Raw genomic sequence first — 24919 nt, 5'->3', positions numbered from 1 at the left:
AGTTGTCTCACTAACCAAATGACAAAGCAACCTGGGCATCTCAGTTGCCCTTTTAGAAAGACGGTGTCTCTGGCTTAAAACAAATGAGATTGCTCTTGGTCTTGATGCTCTGTGTGTTTAGCAAAGCCTGTAAGAAAATGAATGGATCAGCAAATAAGGCTTGCTCTTCAATCTAGTACATCCTTAAAAAGAAATTTATACAATATACAATATAGACTTAAAGCCCTGAATTCTGGCTAACGGCCACAGCAAGGAAGAAGAATGAATAAATTTAATAATCATCTTATTATTTCTAATCTGATAAATACATTAATTGCCTTTGAATGGAGTAGCAATTGCTTTTAAAAAATCAGTAGATTCTACTTTGGTTAAGGAAACTGTAAATTAGATATTAAGGTATACTTGAATTTTTCAAGCTTTAGATTCCATGCTTTTGCTTGATAAGAACATTTAAGTTGGAGTTTTAAGTATAAGAAAAATTTTTTTATCACCTACATTTGTACAAGTTCAATTATTGATCACAATATATGTTATATAACTCAGTGCCATAAAATCCTCTAGGCTTCCAAGCAAAACTGTCCAATCAGCCTCTTATCTACCTCTTACGAGTTACCTATGAGGGAGGTCTTGCCTTGCTTTGGCTAACCCAAAACCTGTTGACATCGAGTCAATATTGACTCATAGCGACCCTATAGGACAGAGTAGAACTGCCCCATAGAGTTTCTAAGGAGCACCTGGTGGATTCCAACTGCCAACCTTTTGGTTAGCAGCCAAACTCTTAACCACTGTGCCACCAGGGCTGTAGACATACAAATGCCTTTACCCTAATGTTTTGGTGTAGGAATAGAAATTTATTTTCAAGTTCCATTGAACTTATTTTTGCACAATTTAGTAATCAAGGATAACTTAAGTCAGATCAGACATGTTCCTCCTATTATTCTCTATATCTGTCTTATGCAGTCTGGTAGCCTCTAGTCTCATGTGAATACTGAACACTTGAAATGTGGCTAGTGCCAGTGAGGAACAATTTCTAATTTAATTTAAATTTAGATAGCCACTTGTGGCTAATGGCTACTGTACTGGACAGTGTACAACTACTACATGTACAAGAAATTCCTCAAAGGGTTCACATTCTAACAGAACAGCTGATAGTTTTGCAGTTTTTTGCTATGAGTTTCCCTTTTAAGGTTCAGAAGTATCAGGGATCTGTACACAGAAGTGGTTGTATTTTGAGTATGTGTCAATTAAGAAAAGTCACAATAAAAAGGCTAATAAATAATTTAGTAGAGATTTTAAATAAATGTGAACCTTACTAATTACAAGAGTATCTCCAGTGTCTTAAAAGCAAGAAGTCTAACTATGTGTAAGATGTATTTTTGGCTCCATGCATAGACAGGACTTGCTGCCCCTATTCATGCAAGGAACCCTTCTGCACTCAAGGTTGGCAGGTATTGTTCTAGAGTAAAGGGAAATTGAAGAATAAGAATAGCAAGAAAAAAAATTCATTAGAAGAGTGGAAACACCTCATGACCAGTTAAGAAGCTCCAAAGAATGACAAGCTATAAGTTTTGGACCTAGGATATTTTGGAAACACGCCTCTGGAAGTGTGAGACAAGTCTCCTAGCACTTCAGATGGTTACCCCAAACCCTTCCTGTTTAGATGTTTTTTGGAGCTTTCACTGTCTGGCAGGACAAGGAGAAGCTTTAGATTGTATAATCATCTTGTCCATATCTAAAAGTTGACTGCACATTATGGATCAAGAGAAAAATATAATTTGTGGTTCTGAAACAATCTGGTTCTAGGATGGCTCTGCTCCCGAGAAGTATGAATGGTGAAAGAGAAAGTATTCCTATTAGTGAGGAAGCCAAGCCTAAGTTATTGAAAAGAAAATTAAATGCTAAACAAAACCTATATAAATAATATGCTTATTGTTTGTATTCTCAAACATTGATGTATTCTATAGTCCCACTAGCTCTTAGATGGGATAACTATTCCAAGTAATTGCCTGAGATGGTATTAAAAGCAATTCCACAGGTACTAAACCTTGACAATTAACACAAATAGGTTGTTCTTTAGAGCAGTGTCATACATTTGACTAGAGAAAGCAATTGTAATGCAGGGAACAATGCCACGTTTTGCTCCATCACTTAATGATCAATTATGCTTCACCAAGTAATTCATAAGACAGATTAGGTCATTCCAGAAGCCATATGACTCCTAACCTCTGCACGGCTTTGCTGGTACTGTTAATTAATCTGAACAATGTATGTGCTATTTGCTGAAAATATATTTTTTTCTGTTTTTTTTTGTGGGGATGGGGGTGGGTGGGAACACCTGCCTAAATCCAAGACAGTGCATTGAGTACTGGTTTCATTTTTCAAAAAACAGTGCTCTACCAAGCAATGAAGAACAGAGATTGGAAAAAGAGGCAACAAGCACTTATGGAGATAGATGTTGCCATCTGCCTATTATACTGACATTTACCTGGATAAGATTGGCAGCTGGGTTCCTTCTTTTCTCAAAATGTTTCTGGCGGTGCTGTTCTTGTACTTTTAGTGCAAAACCTGACCCAAGAATGCCCTGGAACAAAATATAAAAACAGTACTTAAAAAAAAAACCAAACAAACTTCAAAAGCACTGTTAAATAACCTGAATATTAAAAAAGACCCTCTAAGCAGAGGTTGAGAAAACACAAACATTATGCAACTTATCCACAAGTATGTCACTTATTAAAACAAACACTATCACTATTATAATGCCATTGGCTAATGGCAAGTTGTTGGGACAATACAGCCAAAAATCTAACAACTTCTTTTCTCTAGTAAATCAGCTAGGCAATGTCATTTTTGGTATATTAAGAGGCACCATAATTATAAATAAAAACTACAATATTTAAAAAAATTTTTTTTTTTTGTGTGTGGCCATTTTGGTGACATTTCTTTATGCTTGAGTTACAGTCAATGGTCTTATTCAGTGATGGAGTGACAGGCCGTGAATTCTGGCTTTGAACAGAGATAGGTTTTAAGTTTTTGGGATAAAAAAAAAAATCAACCAAACTTGTTGCCATCAAGTCAATTTTAGCTCATGTTGACCCCATGTATTACAGAGTACAACTGCTCCATAGGGTTTTCTTGGCTGTGATCTTAACAGAAGCAGGTTGCCAGGCCTTTCTTCCACCAAACCACTGGATGGGCTTGATCCACCAGCCTTTAGTTAGTAGACAAGCGTAAACCATTTGCACCACCCAAGGATCTTAACTTTGGGATATCAAAACCAAAACCGTTACCATTGAGTCGATTCCAACTCATAGTGACCCTAGAGGACAGAGTAGAACTTCCCTGGTAGATTTCGAATGCTGAACTTTTGGTTAGCAGCCATAGCTCTTAACCAGTGAGCCACCAAGGCCTTGCTGTGGACATGGTAGTATTTCAATTACTATGATGAAATCACAAAATTTTATATTTTCATCCATTAAATGGAGGGAGAAGTGTTTAAAATTTGTCCTAGCTTTAGTTCTCAATGATGCTATAATTTTACAGCTACCAAAACAAAGTATAATGGGGAGTGGAGGCAGTTATTCAGTTCTGAAGAGGCAGAAGGTTTTCTATTTTGCCGTGTTCATACAATAAAGATAAGAACGTAGGTTACTGCAAAGCACATTCCTATTTTCTTCAGCTTTACTCTCACATTCTGAGCATTCATTTTTGGTTTTGGGTCACCTAATCAGATTTTGGAGTCCTGGTAGTACAGTACAGTGGTTAAGAGCTATGACCGTCAACCAAAACATTGACAGTTTGAATCCACCAGCCACTCCTTGGAAACCCTATGGTGCAGTTCTACTCTGTCCTAAAGGGTGGCTATGAGTTGGAATTGACTCCATGGCAATGGTTTCTCTTTTTTAATTCAGATTTTGGTGCTAGTAAGATTAGTATGTCCCTTCCACGTTTACAGTAGTTTTTTGGCTGGTTTGCTTTCCTTTGGCTTATCATCTCGATCTGCCAAAATTCTAGTTCTTTAGTATTGCCTCCTCTTTTCAATTTGCTTTGGTCTAACATTTGAGAGGCCAGGACACTTTGTCTCAGCTTTGGGTTGGCTACTGGGACTTGCTAAATTCAGTCTCTGCACTTGGTCTATATGTGCAGGACTTGGAGTCCCACAGCTTTCAAGTCTGTAGATTTTTCTTGCTAGCTATAAATTATTAGCTTTTTATTAAACTTCAAGGAGTCTAACCTTTAGGTTAGAGACCAGTGTCTTATAAGAGCTAATGAAATATTTGCCATAGGTAAGGAATGGTTGTTTTCTTTCTTTTAAAAAAGCAGGTTAACTAAATAGACAATAGATAAGTAGTAATTTTGGTGAAAAGTAAGACAGTAAAAAAATAAATAAATAAAATAAAAAAGCAGTTTAAAGATGGTACAGGCTGCCAGAGAAGTGATGGATGCTCATCTCTAAGGAGGTGTTAAGACTTGGCTAGATGACAACTTGGCCGTGATATTTTTGAGGACTAGAAGACCTTAAACTTCCTTTGAGATTCTACAATTGTGAGTACATCTGTGACAATAACCAGATAATAAATAATGCAATCATATTTAAAATACAGAATTACACAATAATACTATTTGCTATTAATGAACAATGATCCGTTCCATTACTAATTATGATAAATAGCTGCCTTGAAATTACAGACGACGTCATAGGATCTGTTTTCCATCTTTTTTCCAGTGACCGCCTTATGTCTAGGCTCTGTATCCCATGCAGGTTGTGACTGCACAAACTGAGTGTTATAAAAACCTGGTCTCTGTGATCCTGCTTGCAGACTTAAACATTATTTTCCTCCATTTAGAGGTTATAAAAATGGCACTTCATTTCCAAATCAAGATCAACTCTAGTTGTGCACATTCCTAATTTTTTTTCTGCTCTATTTAAGATCATTTTAGAAAAAATGATTTTTTTCTCTTAATGTCATTTTCCATAAAGTACAAACAAGTGAGGGAATATGAAACATCAGAATTCATAGAATATATTTACAGTACATCATACATAAGCATACACATCCACTCATTTGGAGCATAATTCAGGTTGTATAGACATTGAATTAACAGCAATAGCTATCATTTTTGAGCATTTATTATATGGATACGAGTCTCAGAGTTAAATCCCTTTTGGAAAATGAACACAGGCCTTACATAGCATAAATCTACCATCTGCCAAACAAATGAAAATGTGCTGAAAATCACATTGGCATTGCTTAGAAACATATATTAGTAGATGGCAAATGTTTACTACATAATCTCTTGCGCCAGACTGTACATTACAACAGTTATTAAACCAGGTCTGCTCATTGTCTTGTTAGGACTCCTTTCCAGTTTTCCTCCACCACTCTTAACACAGATCAGTGCACCTAAATAGAAGTCGGTTAAAATATTCTATCATGATACACACACACGTACAAATACACACACAACACAACTTAATCTTTGAACATACGTGCCATCCCTTCACATATTGACACCAATAGATGCAAATTCTTACAAACTGAGTTTTGTTTTAATTCATGTTCTAAAATAATCAAACTTAAGTTGTTAGGTTTGAAGTTTTAGGACTATGCTAAGCAGTGCTAAATAAACACCAACTGGAAAGAAAACATGTTTTGGTAAACCTTAATAATTACCCTTCTGTTATCTTTTAGATTAAATGACCTAATTTGTACCCTACACATGAAGAACAAGCAATGCTGAAAGATAGTCTCAGCTGTAGCAGGGAGTGTCCTTCAGAGAGGAAGAACTGCTCGTCTGGGCAAAACAGAGGAGCTGGGGCCTCAGGAAAGCTGAACCCCCGTGGTCTGTATGACTCTGAGATGTCAAGGAGAGTCCTTCTGCTTCGAAGGAAAGATGAGGGAACTTCTTTTCCTTGGTCCTCAGGTTTCCTGGTGGGAGGAAACCCCAAATAGGAATGGCACACGATTCACCTTTAACTTTCTTAGCAGAATGCCAACGTACTCTCTCAACTCTCAATCAGACAACACTGTTGATTGCCAGGAAGCATGGGACAGGATGACGTTTCCAGCCACCTTGGTTTTTTTTTTTTTTAAAGGTACATATGGACCATTTAGTCTTTCATTTGATCAGCAAGATCTCAGCACCTACTGTGAGGTTGCATTCAAAACTTCCACTGTAAAGGCTACTTTTCTTGGCATTGTTAGGGAATGTTCTGTTCTGGGCAAGAAAGTTTTTCAGATTTCCAACATGTATTAATTTAATTCACGTATTAAAAAAATGTAATCACTTTGTGGAACACCTATCCAAGATGGACTATGGAGTCTTTGACATGTATCCCAACATACAGACACAGTTTAACCTCTCTGTGATTGCCCAGATTTTCATTATGGATGCTGGGTATTTCACCTTGCTGGAACCAGCCACACTTCCAGAGGTGGTTTTACCCTAATGCTAAATTTCTGTTTCCTTCCTGTTTTTCTTCCCCCCCTCACTGGTAGTCTTTCATCACATCTTCCTGCTCCTGTTGCACTATTTGCCACCCATGCACATGCTGTTTCTAATCTTCAAAGAATTGTGAAACTATATAACCCCATTTGCCAGAATTTTCCAAATTAAGAATAGACAATGAATTAGGTCTGAGGAGACTCTCCTATAAGGGCAGCAACACATTGCTGTCTATTTTAATAGCTCAGAGGTTGCCGACTTCCTTGTCTTAGTTTTTCTCTGGATCACAGAAGTTGTTGTATATGTGGTCTCAGGATAAGTATAAGCACAAAATCAGCAGATATTTTATGCCACTCTTTTGGGTAAAAAAAAAAAAAAAGCCTGCATTTTATTGCTTTTAAAGACATTTTACCTTAGGGAATCTAGTTATCGAGTGAGTCTCTGCTCTGTTCTGGATTGCTAAGTTTGTTAGAGGAGTTGACTCTGGATAACTGAGGTGCTTTTATTATCCTCCTTGGTTTTGTCATTTTGCAATAAAAAACATACATTTCCAGATTTAGACAGGTAAAGGGAAGTAACATTTACTAAAAATTTTCTTCATCCTGGCTACCACCAATGACTGCCTTGACAGGGAACACAACAGAGAATTCCTGATGGAGCAGGAGAACAGTGGGATGCAGACCTCAAATTCTTGTAAAAAGACCAGACTTAATGGTCTGACTGAGACTGGAAGGACCCAGAGGTCATGGCCTCCACGCCCTCTGTTAGCCCAAGAATGAAACATTCCTGAAGCCAACTCTTCAAGCAGAGATTGGACTGGACTGTAAGACAGAAAAGGATACTGGTGAGGAGTGAGCTTCTTGGCTCAAGTAGACACATGAGACTATGTCAGCAGCTCCTGTCTGGAGGAGAGATGAGAAGACCCAGGGGGACAGAAGCTGGCTGAATGGTCACAGGGAATACAGGGTGGAGAGGAGGAATGTGCTGTCTCATTAGGGGGACAGCAGCTAGGAGTACATAGCAAGGTGTGTATTAGTTTTTGTATAAGAGGCTGACTTGATTTGTAAGCTTTCATTTATAGCACAATAAATTAAAAAAAATTTCTTCATGACAAGCACTTAGTTCATCATCTTGATCTTCATATAATTTCTTTATTTTACTGATGAAGAAATGTACTCAAGGTCACATAGGTAGTGAATGACAAAGACAGAATTCAAACTGAGATCTAATGTTAGGCTTATGTATGGTCTTTCTCGTCTCTGTGATTTTTGTGTGGCGTAGGGCAGAACCAGGAGTCCCTGAGTGGTGCAAATGGTTAATGTGCTTGACTACTAACCAAAAGGCTGGTGGTTTGAGTCTACTCAGAGGTACCTTGGAAGAAAGGTCTAGTGACCTACTTCTGAAAAATCAGCCATTGAAAACCCTATGGAGTGCAGTTCTACTAGGATACACACAGGGTCACTGTAAGTCAGAATCAACTCAACAGCACTGATTTGGTTTTGTCTGGATAGAACCAGCTGGTCAACCCAGAGTTGGGTGCTGGCTATAGGAAAGACAAGAGTGTCCTCTGCACTCATTAACAGGAAGAGGAGAAGCTCTGTGAGCTAAAACTGCTGAAAATCCCCGTCTGACCTCCCTATTCTCTTGGCTTCTTTCTGAGGGGTATTCTGAGGTCTCTGCTTGGTGGAGGCTGTGCCAAAGCATCGGCTTTTGTCTGGGACAAGAGGGGTGGTCTAGTCTCCTTAAGTGTGCGGGCCACCACCACTTAAATACTCCTTTTTGTTGACTCTCTTCTCCCTGGAGTGGAATGAACAGAAGTGAGGGCTTGGGGATGGCGGCAAATTGAAATATTTAACCAACTGCCTTTAGAGAAATAAGAGGATAAAATGATCAGAAAGGCAAGCTTCATCTATTAAGGAGAAAGTAATCAGAAGCTGGGGGCAAGATAATTGTGTACATCATTCTAATAAGATGCAGAAACTGCTCATTAAGAAAAATCAATGATGACACAAAGAATAAATCATCCGACATATTTAAAACATTGTAAGGTCACATGCTTTTCACTCAAATGGACCTAAAGAGTTAAATCCTCCACTTGTACACACCCATCTCTTTAGTAGCACACATCGTAAGCCAAATTGGGGCTATCAGCTTAAAAATAAAATGTCTTTAGAATTTTACAAACATTTAAAATGGATTCATAGCATGCTGACTGAGAGGTGATGCCTCTGTGTTATAATTTGGTCATAAACACCTAGTTGATATTAAATTCTCAGGTTAAGTATCTCTAAGAGAAGACTGTAAAATCTGTTGCTGTCGAGTCAATTCTGACTCATAGCAACCCTACAGGACAGAAAAGAACTGCCCCATAGGGTTTCCAAGGAGCGGCTGGCAAACTGCCAACCTTTTGTTTAGCAGCCAAGCTCTTAACCACTGTGCCACCAGGGCTCCAAGGGAAGACCACATCTTATAAATTACTCAACTAGATATAGTATTTAGAAAAAAGTCATCATTATATCATAAAAATTACATTTGTAAATGATATAGATATATTCACAGGCATATCAGCTTGTGGACATCTCACTCTAATAAACCTTAAAGACTTAGTTCAAACTGTTTTATTTTTACAAAGATACTCACGGCAGGAAGGGCAAAGAAAGAAATGCCAAGGAGTGCAAAGCCTGCAGAAAGCAATCTTCCCAGCCAAGTGAGGGGAGTTTTGTCTCCATAGCCAATCGTTGTTAACGTAATCTAAAAACAGAATAAATAGAACGTGCAACTTAAGTACTTGAGAGGAAAGTTAGGACCTATGAACAGAAGACAAAGCAACGTTTCCACTAAATCATTATTCAACACGTCTTGGTGGCACATTTTATTACTATGCTTTAATTTTCCGTGACGCATAACAGAACTTGTCTTTGTTTAAGGACAGGAATAACCTACATACTTGTTCCTCTCCTATAACACAATTTTCCATCTTTTCTAAGTGTACTCAAAGAAAGTTTATTTAAGTAAGTAGATAACCATCAGTGATACAGAAATGATAGCACCGTGGATTTAGGATTTGACCAAGTCAGTGTTTTGTTCACTCGGGATGCTTCGGCAGCAGCTTGATTTGCTCTTGTCTCCCTCCAGTTCCTTCTCCACACACCAGCAAGGTGTCTCACTTTCTTACTCCCCTCTAAAAATCCTTCAATGACTACTCATTGGATTCATAATGAATTCTAAGCTAATGAGAGGCTCCATGAGGCAGTCTCTATCTACCTCTCTAAGATCATCCTGATTTTCCCCTTGCTCATGGTACTTTTTTTTTTTTTTTTTTCATGGTACTTTAACCACGGTGACTTTTTATCTCCTTAAACAAGCCAAGGTCTTTCCTGCATCGGGGGCTTTGCCCATCTTGTTTCCTCTGCCAGGATTACTCTTCTCCCTGACTCTTCCCAGGGCTCCTTTTCATCCTTCAGGTCTTATCCAAAATACTTTCTCATCAGAGGCCTGCCCTACTCAACCAGTCTACAGTAGGGTCCCTGCTCACTCTCCATTTTCTCATGTTGTTTCTTTTTTTCCCCCCAGCACCTTGCTTCTTAATACCACTTATCATAAGTGGTAATATGCTGTGTTTTTCTTTACTTGAAGGAGGAATCATTCTTACTCTTTAGGATCTCCCTAACACGTAGCATGATGCTTGCCCCAAAGTAGGAGGAACTCAGTAAATATTTAGTAAATAAATGAATCACTTCAACAAGGTTGGCATCAGAGTGAGAAACACAGACTTGAACTGAAGGTTTCTAGGATGTATTTGTGCATGTTTGAATAGAGGGTGAAACTGAAGAGCAAGGAATCGTGGCTTCAATTAACGGGGTAAGGTGCCCAGGGAGGCAGAAGAAATATGTAGTTGAAGGGTTAGCCTTGGCAATGTGAAAGGATACTTTTTCCACTCTTGGGGAAAGATGCAGACACAGTGTGAGGCAAGCAGGAGGGTTGGCAATGCTTGTGTCAATTACCTTCAATTCCAATGAAAGAGACGGTGGGATCATCCGTGAAGAGTGAAAGGAGCTTGGAAGATGAAAAGATCTGGGGCTGTGAAGATGTGAGAGGATGTCAAGTAGAAGTCAACAAAAAGCCTACTGGGATGATGAGGCTCTCCGGGGTCAGAGGGAAGGAATCTGCAGCAGAACCTAGTAGCCAAGTTATTTAGATGTCACCAGCAGTATATGGGACTCTCAAAAGAAGTCCTTGTGATGGCAAAAGAAAAAAAAAAAATTCCGGGTTCAATTTTCTTAGTGGTTTTAGGTACTCCTTGGAAACTCTGTGGGGCAGTTCTACTCTGTTCTGTAGGGTCACTAGAGTCAGAATTGACTCAACAGCAATGGGTTTTTTGGGTAATCTTAAATTTGTGGGAAAAAATTAATCTACTATATTTTTTTCTGCAAAGTAGACATTAATCTTTTTACAGTAGCTTCCTCAATGGCACAAATAGTTTGCACTTGACTGCTAATCTAAAGGTTGATGGTTTGAACCTGCCTAGATGCAACACAGAAGCAAGGCCTGGCAATCTGTCTCGGTAAAGGTTACAGCCAAGAAAATTCTATGCAGCAGTTCTAGTCTGTAACACATGGGGCTGCCATGAGTCAGAATCAACTTGACAGCAATGGGGTGTTTTTATTATCATTCATAACAATAATCTGAAGGAAGAACCTCACGGTTTAGTCACAGCAAAAATGTTATATTTCACGGTTTTCTTCACATTTTAAAAACTGCATTTAAGTTATTCTGTTGCTCAGAAAGTAGGTTTTAACCACTGTCTCTTATTCCAAAGAATGAGATGCAGAAAAGTGATGCCTTCTTACATTCTGTATGCAGAATTGTCCCTTCCTCTTAGAGGGGTAGTTTGTGGGGGACAGTAGTATGTTGTGAACTCTGAGAGCAGCGCCCAGGGCATAGGCTCCGCTCACCTGTCTGCACTCTGGTTCGGTTTCTGTGATAATCACTTTTTGCTGAGTGCAGGGGACCTGACTGACCAAGAGCTGAGTCCCCTGCCTCTACAACTTTTTCCACTCTGGTTTCAAAAGAGTTTGGGAAGTTGCTTGGTTGGATGTTCAGGGGCCTTGTGTTGCCTGGCTAGGCCTGAGAAGGATCTGGCAAAATAGGGATAGTTTTTTCTCCCTCCATGCCTGGGAGAGGGTTGGTGGAGCCTTTCATTTTCCTCCAGACCTGATTCCTGGGAGAGGGTTGGAGAGAGTTTTTTCTCTCTGCATTCCTGGGATGGGGTTGGTGGGGATTTCTTCTTGCTTCATGCCTGGAGCATGCATCATTTCACTTCTTGTGGGTACAAAGGAGATAACTGGGCTTCATGATGTGAACATGAGAAGTAGCACCAATGATGAAGCTATTTTCTAACAAACAAAAAGATGTGAGCCTTCTCCAGGAATTCACACTGACCAATCTGCTTGACCTAGCTGCTGGCTTTCTAAGGCAATGACCAGCCACATTCGATAAAATCCTGAGGTGGTCTTGCCTCAGATGAGCACTGCATAGATATTCATTGATTTTCTGGATTTTTGGGTCAAGCTGTCCTTGATATACCAGCAATTCTCCTTGGAACAGTACATGTTATGTTCCTTTTCTTTTCCTAGCACTTGGAAGGCCCTGCTAGTGTTCATCAGTTGATCCTTTGCACATGAACTATGTAGCAGACACCTTCTTGGTGTTTATTCTTCCATTGTTGTGCTAAACAATGAACCCATTTCCACCTTCTAGGAATCTTGTGAATCTTTCAGTAGCTGACCCTGGAATGATTAGTTTCATTTGGGTCCAGAGTCAGAGGAAGGAACCCTAACCCTTGGGGAACTCTGGGAACAGCAGCTTGTTTCAGAGAACCCTGTGAGATTGCATAGGTAATCTTCAGGGGATTGTAGAAAATCCCACCTGTACTTTGTGGCTGGATTGATTGATAGGGCAGTTGATTCATTTTCTGGAAAAAATCTTCACAAATCTGCAAGAACATAGTAGCATGCTGATGGCATGGCAAGATGACTCATGCTATTGAATCCATCATATCTACATTGCCTTTAGAAGTGGTTTAAAGTAAGACTGTGAACTGGGCCCAATGAGCAACAGGAGTACAAGAAATGCTTGTCAAAAGATCTAACTCTCCCTGGAGACCTCTTGGGAGCACTTCGCCACTAGAGCTGAAATGAGATGTGGCAGCTGCTCCTACACTGAGTACCTCAGTGACACCCAACCAGAAGGACAGGTGGTGATCATTAATTACCGTGCACAGTTAACACAGTGATATGGGCTGGCATGAATCTAAAGAGCCAGAGTTGATTTTGGAAAAATGAAATCTAATAATAAAGCATTGCTATAATGAAAAACAAATAAATAATGCACTTCTCCCAAAAGGCTAGTCTCTGTATACTGAGAGGTCCAACATTAAGTAAACAATACAGTTCCTCCTCTGAAGATGCCTTCCTCATCCCCGTGTTTTGTAATCCGCTGCCAGTTCTACATGTGCACATGGCCTTAGGGTGCAAGAGTTGAGTCCAGTAGGTGATGATGCTGGAATCAAACTCACTGACTTCTTCATCTTGGATGAGCCCTGACGATGGGGTGGGTGGGATTATGGGGATGGGGAATTCAGGACGACAGAAAAAATGGAAGTGTGGTTGGTTAATGGGTTCTTCTCATACTAATACATTGCTGATAATTCCTGTGTCAAAGCATGTAATTCTCATCTAATGTACACAGTGTTAAAAGTGAATCATAATACATCAGACATTTACTCTGTATGTTGTTGTTGCTGTTGTGTGCTGTCAAATTGACGCTGACTCACGCTTTTGCTACATGCTGTCGAGTCTGTTCCAACTCATAGTGATGCTACAGGACAGAGTAGAACTGCCCCATAGGGTTTCTAAGGGGTGGCGGGTGGATTTGAACTGCCAACCTTTTGGTTAACAGCCGAACTCTTAACCACTGTGCTGCCAGGGCTCCACCCCGACTCATAGCCATCCTATATTATAGACTAGAACTGTTCCATAGGGTTTCCCAGGCTGTAATCTTTATAGGAGCAGATCACCAGGTCTTTTCTCCCATGGAGGCACTGGTGGGTCTGAACTGCTGACGTTTCAGTAATCAGCCAAATGCTTAAGCATTGTACCACCAGGGTTCCTCTACATAGCATATGTGTTTTAAGGGAATGAGTTGAAACACGGTACAGGTGAATCAATGTAAAATTAACTTCCTTAGGAGAGAGTCCTATTATTCTTTGTATTCTGAAATTACATATTAATGCATGAGAATATACAAGAAGCCTTCTTAATTGAGGCTCCTGTGATAGCTAGTTGGTTGGTTAATCGAAAATTATGATTAAAGTAGATAATCACACTCACACCACAAAAATCACAAAATACAAACATATATATATAATGTTTTACTTTAACTTAAGTACATAAATGTACTTTCATTTCCCAATATTCTTGATAAAGAATGTGCTCTGCAATGGAGTTTCTGCCTTGTCTTTCTGCATGAACCCCACCACACTGCGTCAGCTATTATTTCTTAATTTAGGAGAGCATGAACTTGGCTTTTGTAACGTCATCTGAGTATAGAATCCTAGATATTTTGGATTTTTTTCCTCACATAGTTGTGTGGTTCTGCTCCTCAATTCTACAGCAGTAAGTTTTTGTTGTTGTTGTTGCTAGATGCCATCGAGTTGGTTCCGACTCATAGCAACCCTATGCACAACAGAATGAAACGCTGCCGGGTCCTGAGCCATCCTCACAACCGTTGTTACCCTTGAGCCCATTGTTGCAGCCACTGTGTCAATCCACCTCACTGAGGGTCTTCCTCTTTTCCGCTGACCCTGTACTCTGCCAAGCATGATGTCCTTCTCCAGGGACTGATCCCTCCTGACAACATGTTCAAAGTATGTAAGATGTAGTCTTGTGATCCTTGCTTCTAAGGAGCATTCTGGTTGTACTTCTTCTAAGACAGATTTGTTCATTCTTTTGGCAGTCCATGGTATATTCAATATTCTTTGCCAAAACCACAATTCAAAGGCATCAGTTCTTCTTTGGTCTTCCTTATTCATTGTTCACCTTTCACATGCATATGATTTTTTAGTATTTGGCATTTACAGATTTTTTCTAAAGCATTATATTCAGTTTTCATAAAAATGTCAACCTTTTTTTCTGTACCATATTTCATTGGTTTATGCCATAATGTTAAATTAAACCATGCCATTACAATTGCAAATTATAATGGGCATAAAAAAGGTTTGGAAACAAACAGACTGACTCTTTGCAAGCATTCAAACAACTGGTGAGAGAAAAATCATGTATGTTAAAGGGCATTTGGTGTGCCACAGTCCTCAGTCAGTCATGGAAGATGTACGGAGCGTTGGTTTGTCAGACCAGTCAGTGAAAAGGAAATGTCGTAAGAGCCTCTATTGTGAATAATGCTGCAATAAACATTGGTGCATAAATATCTATTTGAGTCACTGCTTTCAAGTGGGTATGTACCTAGGGGAGGAATTGCTGGGTCATCATTATTATTATTTTTTAAGGTAATGCTATGCTTAAGTTTTTGAGGAACCACCAAACCGTTATCAACAGTGGGCTACGCCATTTTACAATCCTACCAGCAATGTATAAGAGTTCCAATTGCTCCACACCTTAATTGACAGTTGTTATCCCTGCCCCTCCTTTTTTTTTGATAATAGCTTTGTTAGTGAGTGTGAGGTGGCATCTCAATGTGGTTTTGATTTGCATTATTTATTTTTTTTTTAGTGACTAAGTCTAGCATCTTTTCGTGTGTTTTATTGCTCATTTGTATATCTTCTTTGGAGAAATGTCTATTTAAGTTCTCTAGAGACTGACTTTTGAATATGGCATTTCCAGTATCATTGGGATGGTTTTGAAGTTTTGAATTCACTGCCTAAAAAAAATTCCAACATCTCTTTCAGTGCAGTTTTAGGCAGATGAATACTTTAATTGAGAGGATGCCATTTATTGCTATACTGAGGTGAAGCTAGCAGATGACTCTCAGCTTGTAGCCTGACAGAAAGAACAAAGACCTGAGTGAGTAGGGCCTACTTCATTTTACCCTGTTGCCGCACCTCAGTCTACCTTAGAAATGAGTGGTAGTTAGTGTCATCTCTTCAGTTGGACCATTTACTTGAAGGTGATTTGGCAGATGGGTATAGCTCAGATACATTTTTGTCTTCAGCTTCCATATGCTCAATTGCAGTCAATATAAACCCGAGGTGAAAAAATACATTTTCTGAAAATCTGTAGGCTACAAATGTTGGCATAAAGGTGTAATTGTACTAGCAAAGTCTGAGGTAGAGTGGAGGTTCCCTAGTGTGTTTGGCAATCAAGAATTCTTCCTCAGGGATAATACTGCAAAACAAATGTAAATTCTGATCCAAGTTTTCTTGATTTTTTTTATGGGCTGGCAGATGCTATGCTCAGATTATAATTTAGACACTGGTTTATGCTACAGTTTTTTTTTCCCTCAAATAGCATAGTTAATTACAGACCATTCTTCTTCCCTTCTCTCAAACAACAAATCGACAAATATTTATTGACCTGATTTTAAGGATACAACTAAGAATATTAGTTTACAGCTAATGCATTCATGTGAACAAGTTAAGACTATACTATCTGTAGATTTCCACAAAACATGATTTCCTCAGATGAGATCCTTTAAGGAAGATCCCTGGGGGGTACAAAAGGTTGATGCTCCTTTACTAACCTAAAGGTTGGTGGTTCAAACCCATCCTAAGCTAAAGATTACAGTCAAGAAAACTCCCTGGAGCTGTTCTACTCTGTAACACATAGAGTCACCATGAGTCAAAAGTGATTCCACAGTAATGGGTTTGCTTTGGTTTTGGGTCCTCTAAGGGAAGATGATTCATGTTGGCAGTTTGTAAAAAATTCTGTTTTCTATTCTCACTCTCCTTTCTTTTCTCTTCTGCTCCCCTCTCTATGCCATTTCTATATCACCTAGTTGCAGAGACTGGGTAGTCATAGAATCTGTGCAGTTAATTTTAAAATTTGATCACTTTGAACTGCGTGTGTGTGTGTTAGGTGCTGTCAAGTCAGTTCCGAGTCATAGCGACCCTATGTACAACAGAACACTCCTGGTCCTGCGCCATCCTCACAATCATTGCTGTTTGAGCCCATTGTTGCAGCCACTGTGTCAATCCATCTTGTTGCAGGTCTTCCTCTTTTTCCCCAACCCTTTTCTTTAACAAGCATGATATCCTTTTCCAGGGACTGGTCCCTCCTGATGACATGTTCAAAGTACGTGAGATGAAGTCTCACTATCCTCGCTTCTAAGGAGCATTCTGGCTATACTTTTTCCAAGACAGATTTGTTCATTCTTCTGCAGTCCATAGTACACGCATAGCTTGTTTTATTGTGCCTCGATTTACTGCACTTCACGGACATTTTGTTTTTTACAAATTGAAGGTTTGTGGCAGCCCTGCATGGAGCAAGTCTATTGGCGCCATTTTTCTAACAGCATGTGCTTACTTCATGTCACGTTTTGGTAATTCTCAAAATATTTCCAACTTTTTCATTATTACTATATCTGTTATGGCGATTTGTGATCAGCGATCTTTGATGTTACTATTGTAACTGTTTTGGGCACCACGAACTGCGTCCATATAAGACGATGAACTTAATCGATAAATATTGTGTGTGTTCTGACTGCTCCACTGACCAGCTGTTTCCCTGTCTCTCTCCCTTTCCTCGGCCTCCCTAGTCCCTGAGATATGACAATATTGAAATTAGGCCAATTAATAACCCGACAGTGACTGCTAAGTGTTCAAATGAAAGGTAGAGTTATATATCTGTCACTTTAAATAAAAATCTAGAAATGATTAAGCTTAGTGAGGAAGGCACGTCAAAAGCTGAGATAGGCATCTCGTGCCAAACAGTCAACCAAGTTGTAATGGAAAGGAAAGATTCTTGAAAGAAATTAAAAGTGCTATTCCAGTGAACACACGAATGATAAGAAAGCAGAACAGCCTTATTGATGACACGGAGAAAGTTTTAGTGGTCTGGATAGAAGATCAAACCAGCCACAATATTCCCTTAAGCCAAAACCTAATCTAGTGCAGGCCCTAACTCTCTTCAATTCCATGAAGGTTGAGAGAGGTAAGGAAGCTGCAGAAGAAAAGTCTGAAGCCAGCAGAGGTTGGTTGACGAGGTTTAAGGGAAGAAGCCGTCTCCATAACATAAAAGTGCAAGGCGAAGCAGCAAGTGTTGACGTAGAAGTTGCAGCAGGTTGTCCAGAAGATCTAGCCAGGATAACGGATGAAGGAGGTTACACAAAACAACTAATTCTTACTGTAGATGGAACAACCTTATATTGAAAGAAGACGTCAACTTGGACTTTCATAGCCAAAGAGAAATCAATGCCTGGCTTCGAAGCTTCTCTCTTGTTAGGGGGTAACAGCGGTGACTTGAAGCCAGTGCTCATTTGCTATTCCAAAAATCCAAGGGCCCTTAAGAATTATACTAAAACTACTCTGTCTGTGGTATTAATGATATTGTTCGATAATTTCCACATTCAGTTGGATCACCTTTCTTTGGAATAGGCATAAATATGGATCTCTTTCAGTTGGTTGGCCAGGTAGCTGTCTTCCAAATTTCTTGGCATAGATGAGTGAGCACTTCCAGTGCTGAATCCGTTTGTTGAAACATCTCAATTGGTATTCCATTAATTCCTGGAGTCTTGTGTTTTGCCCATTGTCTTTAGTGCAGCTTGGACTTCGTCCTTCAGTATCTTCAGGTTTTGATCATATGCTACCTCCTGAAATGCTTGAACTTCCACCAATTTTTGGTATAGTGACTCTGTGTATTCCTTCCATCTTCTTTTGATGCTTCTTGTGTTGTTCACAAGAATCCTTCACTCTTGCAACTCGAGGCTTGAATTTTTTCTTCAGGTCTTTCAGCTTGAGAAATGCCAAGTGTGTTCTTTCGTTTTGGTTTTCTAACTCCAGGTCTTTGCATGTCTTTATAATGCTTTACTTTGTTTTCTTGATCCACCCTTTAAAATCTTCTGTTCAACTCTTTTATTTCATCATTTTTTCCATTCGCTTTAGCTACTTGATGTTCAAGAGCAAGTTTCAGAGTCTCTTCTGACATCCATTTTGGTCTTTTCTTTCTTTCCTGTCTTTTTAATGACCTCTTGCTTTCTTCATGTATGATGTCCTTTCACAACTCTTCTGGTCTTTGGTCATTAGCGTTCAATGCATCAAATCTATTCTTGAGATGGTCTCTAAATTCAGGTGGGATACACTCAAGGTCATAGTTTGGCTCTAGTGGACTTGTTCTAATTTTCTTCAGCTTCAACTTGAACTTGCATATGAGAAATTGATGGTCTGTTCCGCAGTCAGTCCCTGGCCTTGCTTTAACTGATATTGAGCTTTTCCATCATCTCTTTCCACAAATGTAGTTGATTTGATTCCTGTGCATTCCATCCAGTAAGGTCCATGTGTACAGACACATTGCGTTGGGCAAATCTGCTGGAAAAGACCTCTTTAAAGTGTTCTAAAGCAAAGATGTCACTTTAAGGACTAAGGTGCACTTGACCCAAGCCATGGTGTTTTCAATTGCCTCATATGCATGCAAAACCTGGGCAATGAATAAGGAAGACTGAAGAAGAATTGATGCCTTTCAATTTTGTTGTTGGTGAAGAATACTGAATATACCACGGACTGCCAAAAGAACGAACAAATCTGTCTTGGAAGAAAAGCCAGAATGTTCCTTAGAAGCAAGGATGGCGAGACTTTGTATCACATACTTTGGACGTGTTACCAGGAGGGAGTAGTCCTTGGAGAAGGACATCATGCTGTGTAAAGCAGAGGGTCAGCAAAATAGAGGAAGGCCCTCAATGAGATGGACTGACACAGTGGCTGCAACAATGGGTTCAAACATAACAGTAATCATGAGGATGGTGTAGGACTGGACAGTGTTTTGTTCTGTTGTACCTGGGGTCGCTGTGAGTGAGAACTGACTCAATGGCATCTAACAACAACAACTCTGCCTGTGCTGGATAAATGTTACAGTCACAAACCTGGATGACAGCACATCTGTTTACAACATGGTTTACTGAATATTGTTGAGATATACCGCTCAGAAAAACAGATTCCTTTCAAAATATTACTGCTCATTGACAATGCACCTGGTCACCTAAGAGCTCTGATGGAGATGTACAAGGAGGTTAATGTTGTTTTCATGCCTGCTAACATGACATTATCCATTCTGCAGCCCATGGGTCAAGGAGTAATTTCAACTTTTAAGTCTTATTTAAGAAATACATTTTGTAAGGCTATAGCTGCCACAGATGGTGATTCCTCTGATGGATCTGGGCAAAGTAAACTGAAAACCTTCTGAAAAGGATTCAACATTCTAGATGCCATCAAGAACATTCACCATTCATGGGAGGAGGTCAAAACCTCAACATGAACAGGAGTTTGGAAGAAGTTGATTTCAGCCCTTATGGATGACTTTGAGGGGATCAAGACTTCAGTGGGGGAAGTAACTACAGACATGGTGGAAATAGCAAGAGAAGGAGAATTAGAAGTAGAGCCAGAAGATGTGAGTGAATTGCTGCAATCTCATGATAAAACTTTAACAGATGGGGAGTTGCTTCTTATGGATGAGCAAAGAATGTGGTTTCTTGAGATGGAATCTACTCCTGGTGAAGATGCTGTGAATGTTGTTGAAATGACAACAAAGGATTTAGAATATTACATAAACTTAGTTAATAAAGAATGGCAGGGCTTGAGAGGATTGACTCCAATTTTGAAAGAAGTTTTGCTGTAGGAAAAATGCTATCAAATAGCATCGGATGCTACAGAGAAATCTTTCATGAAAGGAAACATCAATCAATGGGGCAAACAGAATTGTCTTATTTTAAGAAACTGCCACAGCCACCCCAACCTTCAGTGATCACCACCCTGATCAGTCAGCAGCTATCAACATCAAGGCAAGCCCCTCCACCAGCAAAAAGATTACCACTTGCACAAGGCTCAGATGATGGTTAGCATTTTTTAGCAATAAAGTATTTTTTAATTAAGGTATGTACATTGGTTTTCAAGACATAATGCTATTGCACACTTAATAGACTACATTATAGCATAAACATAACTTTTACATGTACTGGTAAACCAAAAAATCCATGTGACTTGCGATATTTGCTTTATTGTGGTGGTCTGGAGCCGAATCCGCAATATCTCCAAGGTATGCCTGTATATTCAACATTGTTCGCCATCACCATCATTCAAAGGCATCAATTCTTCTTCGGTCTTTGTTATTCACAGTCTGGCTTTCACATGCATATGAGGTGACTGAAAACACTGTGGCTTGAGTCAGGTGCACCTTAGTCCTCAAAGTGACATCTTTGCTTTTTAACACTTTAAAGAGGTCTTTTGCAGCAGATTGGCCCAATGCAATATGTTGTTTGATTTCTTGACTGCTGTTTCCATGGGCATTGATTGTAGATCCAAGTAAAATGAAATTCTTGACTTGAATATTTTCTCCATTTATCATGATGTTGCTTATTAGTTCAGGTGTGAAGATTTTTGTTTTCTTTATGCTGAGGTGTAATCCATAGTGATGGCTGTAGTCTTTGATTTTCAGAGGTAAGTGCTTCAAGCCCTCTTCACTTACAGCAAGCAAGGTTGTGTCACCTTGAACTAGTGGATCAGAAACGTCTTCATTTTCAAATATCAGAAACTCTTGTAGAAGTAAGACCATATAATCTGGGTTCTGCTGTGGCTCAGGGCATTAGCATTCCACATTATTCTTCCAGGCTTATTGTCAAATATGTAATAATAGTAATGACTAACATTTGCCTTGATAAAGTCCATCTACATGTCCTAATCTAACTTAATACACATGACAACTTCGTACTTGGGTAATAGTATTGTCTCCATTTGTAGAGTTGTTAAATAATTGCTTAATATCACACCTCAGCTAAATCATAATATTGGGGCTGAAACCAGGTTTCCTGACTCTAATTCTTCCATACTTTTCAATACAGCATGTGGTTATGGAATAATATTCACTGAGCAAAAGTGCTCCGGAGCCATGTGTGAGATGATATAATTAAAGGAACAGGCCTCTCCTTAAGAATTCCCCAAAGAGCTTTATGACCAATATACTTCATAAAGGCATCCTATCAAGATAGGTGTGGGACTTATATGAAACAGTAGGATATTTGGCAAGCAGTGCCTGGAGTGCATGTGACAGTTCTTGCCTGGTGTTTGATAATGTTCTTGAACAGTCATGAACTGGTGTGTTGATGATTTCACGGTCAGGTAAAGCTTTGATACCATCAAATAATGCACTGGTAGTAAGAAACAAATTTTAACTTTCATTTAATGTACCAGCACAGAGTCAGAAAGCTTGTAAGTTGTTGCAGAAAATATTTTGTGCTGGTGAACCCAATGTAAGGAGAGTTGATTTTCTGAAAAGTAACTGGTATTATCAAGGACAAGGCGGTCTTTGTTCACAATTTACATACTATTTTACTGTTAGATGGTTTTGGGGTGATAAGACTCACAGTATATATTTGACCTGCACAACTTGTTGAGTACACAGTACATTACATGCAGAGCTTTCTATATTGATTACTTTGAGAAAGATTGTAAGATTTTCAGTATAATTCCAGGACTAACTCGGCTTGCTATAAAATTTTTCTACATGCCTGATGTAATAATTTCAAGCACATACTCTCAGATGGAGGCTCTATTAAGATGCTTACTCAAGAGCGGATTTATATATCTGCTGTTGCACTTATCTTTTTTATAAACCTGTAACACTATCTTCATCACAGGAATACCAGTAAATAGTAAGAGGACAAGCTGGCCTTCAAGAACAGGTCTTTAGCAGAAAAAATTACTTCAGGAAAACCTCATCTTAAGTTATTTCAGAATAAATATGAAGCAAATCAAAAGGAGAAAAATAATAACAGGAAAGAAGGAGATAACAATAGAAAATAACTCCAGGAAAATCCAATTTTAAATTATTTCAGAATAAATCAAAAGCAACTCAGAAGTAGGAAAATAATAATAGGAAATAACATTAAATGTAGGTCCACCAGGCAAGCAAAAGATCCTCTTTTCCAGTAGCTACAAGTGCCTCAGCTGCAAGCTGCTGGAGTTACCTCCTCTTCCTACTTCTCCACTTCTTCTGCCATCAGTGACTCTTTAGTTGCCACTGTAGAACCCAGGTGATCTTATTACAACCCTCTATTCCCAAGCCCGTCCTGTGCTTAAACTGTGAGTCTGCCTTGAAGCATATAGCTCCTTTTCATTTCCTTTTGTTATACAGGAGCTTTCATCTAATAAGCAGAACAGCAATGTCTACAACAACAATAGCCACCATCTTTGACTAGACACTTGCTATGGTCTTGGTACCAGGCTCTTTATTTGGGTTATTTCATATACACAATGAGCTTGGTGTTGTTATTCATTTGTATGGAATTGCTTTTAGGGATAAACATTCTTTGAATTGTTATGGGTTTTGAGTAGTGTTTAACATACCATGGTAGCCCTGTCTTGGGGACAGCCTTCTCCTCCTAAGATTCCTACCTCTGGTCTTCCTGTTTATGTGAGACAATATATTTCCTTTTATTCAGTTTAAGTTGGGATTTTCTGTTACGTGCAGCAAAAGCAACCCAACTAATAGGCCTAAAAAGTTTTCGTCCCAGATACCCATTCCTCTGAAAGTTCTATACAGTGTTGTGGTCTGGCTTTATGGGAATTTCTTGACCTGCAGTAAGTCCTTGGACATTGAGTGTCAGTGCTGTTTTTCTACGATTGTCAACTTTCCTTTCTTATATTTAATAGTCTGGATTTTGCCTTTCTGAAATGAAACTACTGATCCAGTGCCAAATGTTTCTGAACCTGTTCTGGAGAGGGGTAGGAATTTCTCAGAAAGGAGCCTAGGGCTTATGGCCATTTCTTAGACACAGAACAGAGATTGTAGAGGACAAACTCTATGCTGGATAGAGGAAAGCCAGTCAGATGGCAGTCTCAAGAGCAGGGAAAGAGTCAGGAGGAAGCCCTCCTCTGTATCTTCTTTTTTTATTTTATTTTGTTGTTGTTGAGAATATACACAGCAAAACATATACCAATTCAACAGATTCTACATGTACAACTCAGTGACATTGATTACATTCTTTGAGTTGTGCAACCACTCTCACCCTCCTCTTCTGAGTTGTTCCTACCCTATTAACATAAACTAACTGTACCCTAAGGTTCCTATGTAATCTTCCACATTACTGTTGTCAATTTGATCCTATATAGATAGTTCTTAAAAGAGTATAATGATCAAGGAGGACTTTTTTTTTTTTATTAGTTAAGCTAAACTATTGTTTGGTTTTAAGAAGACTTCCGGGGATATTTTTGATTTAAGGTTTAAAGCTTATTTTAGGGCAACAGTTTCAAGGGTTCATCCAGCCTCTATGAGAAAGTCTGGAGTACATGAGAATTTGAAATTCTGTTCTGCATTTTTCCCCTTTTGATCAGGATTCTGCTATTGGGTCTTTGACCAAAATGTTCAGTAATGGTAGCTGGGCACCATCTAGTTGGGGTCTCATGGCATAGAAGGCAGTTGTTCATGGAGGCAATTAGCCACTCATTCCATTTCCTCCTCCTCTTCCTGCTTCTTCCTCTGTTGCTCCAGTCAAATAGAGACCAATCATTGTGTCTTGGATGGATGCTTGCAAGTGTCTAAGACCCTAGGAACTATGCAATGAAATAGGAGGAAGAACAGAAGCACTAAATTTGTTATTAGTCCAATTAACTGATAGCCCATGAAACCATGACCTTAAACCTCCAAATCAAGAAACCAAATCCCATGAGGTGTTTGATTGTATATAAGCAGCCTCAGCAGCTACTTTTTTTTGGGTCATTTTTGCAAATATGTCTATCATACAACTTTTGTCAATTCTTTGTACAACTGTGCAACTTATTGACAGCACTTAACAATAATTGGCTGTGCAACACCACCGTTAATCAATGCATTTTTCTATTACTAGAAACTGGAACTCAGTACTCCATAAACAATAAACCTCCCTTTCCCCCTCCCTCCTGCCCTGGTAAGTACTAATAAACTTTGATCTCTATACATTTCCCTTTTCTTATCTTTTTTATATAAGTAAGGTCATACAGTATTTGTCCTTTTGAGACTGATTTACTTCACTCAGTATAATGTCTTCACGTTCTATCTCAGGGCAATAGTTTCAGGAGTTCGTCTAGCCTCTATGGTTCTAGAAAGTCTGGAGTCCATGAGAATTTGAGATTCTGTTCTGCATTTTTCTCTTTTTGATCAGGATTCTGCTATAGATCTTTGACCACAATGTTCAGTAATGAACATGTTTCAAGACTTCATTTCTCCTACTGGCTGAATAATATTCCATTGTATGTATGTACCACATTTTGTTTATCCAT

General features: G+C 39.1%; 1 protein-coding gene across 2 annotated transcripts in view; it reads right to left on the bottom strand.

Annotated features, from left to right (window-relative positions):
- KCNQ5 (potassium voltage-gated channel subfamily Q member 5) overlaps positions 1-24919 on the bottom strand; it is a 628816-nt gene that overhangs the window by 93726 nt on the left and 510171 nt on the right. For both annotated transcript variants that reach the window (XM_003404395.4, XM_064287960.1), the window contains 2 exons: positions 9085-9195; positions 2486-2581 (listed from right to left, as the gene is read on the bottom strand). In XM_003404395.4, the coding sequence (XP_003404443.1) occupies positions 2486-2581; positions 9085-9195 (207 nt within the window). The remainder of the gene's footprint in view (positions 1-2485; positions 2582-9084; positions 9196-24919) is intronic.

The sequence above is a fragment of the Loxodonta africana genome, chromosome 1 (assembly GCF_030014295.1).
Source record: "Loxodonta africana isolate mLoxAfr1 chromosome 1, mLoxAfr1.hap2, whole genome shotgun sequence".
Classification (NCBI taxonomy): domain Eukaryota; kingdom Metazoa; phylum Chordata; class Mammalia; order Proboscidea; family Elephantidae; genus Loxodonta; species Loxodonta africana.
The sequence above is the reverse complement of the archived record's forward strand: the minus strand, read 5'-3'. Positions and strand labels throughout refer to the sequence as shown.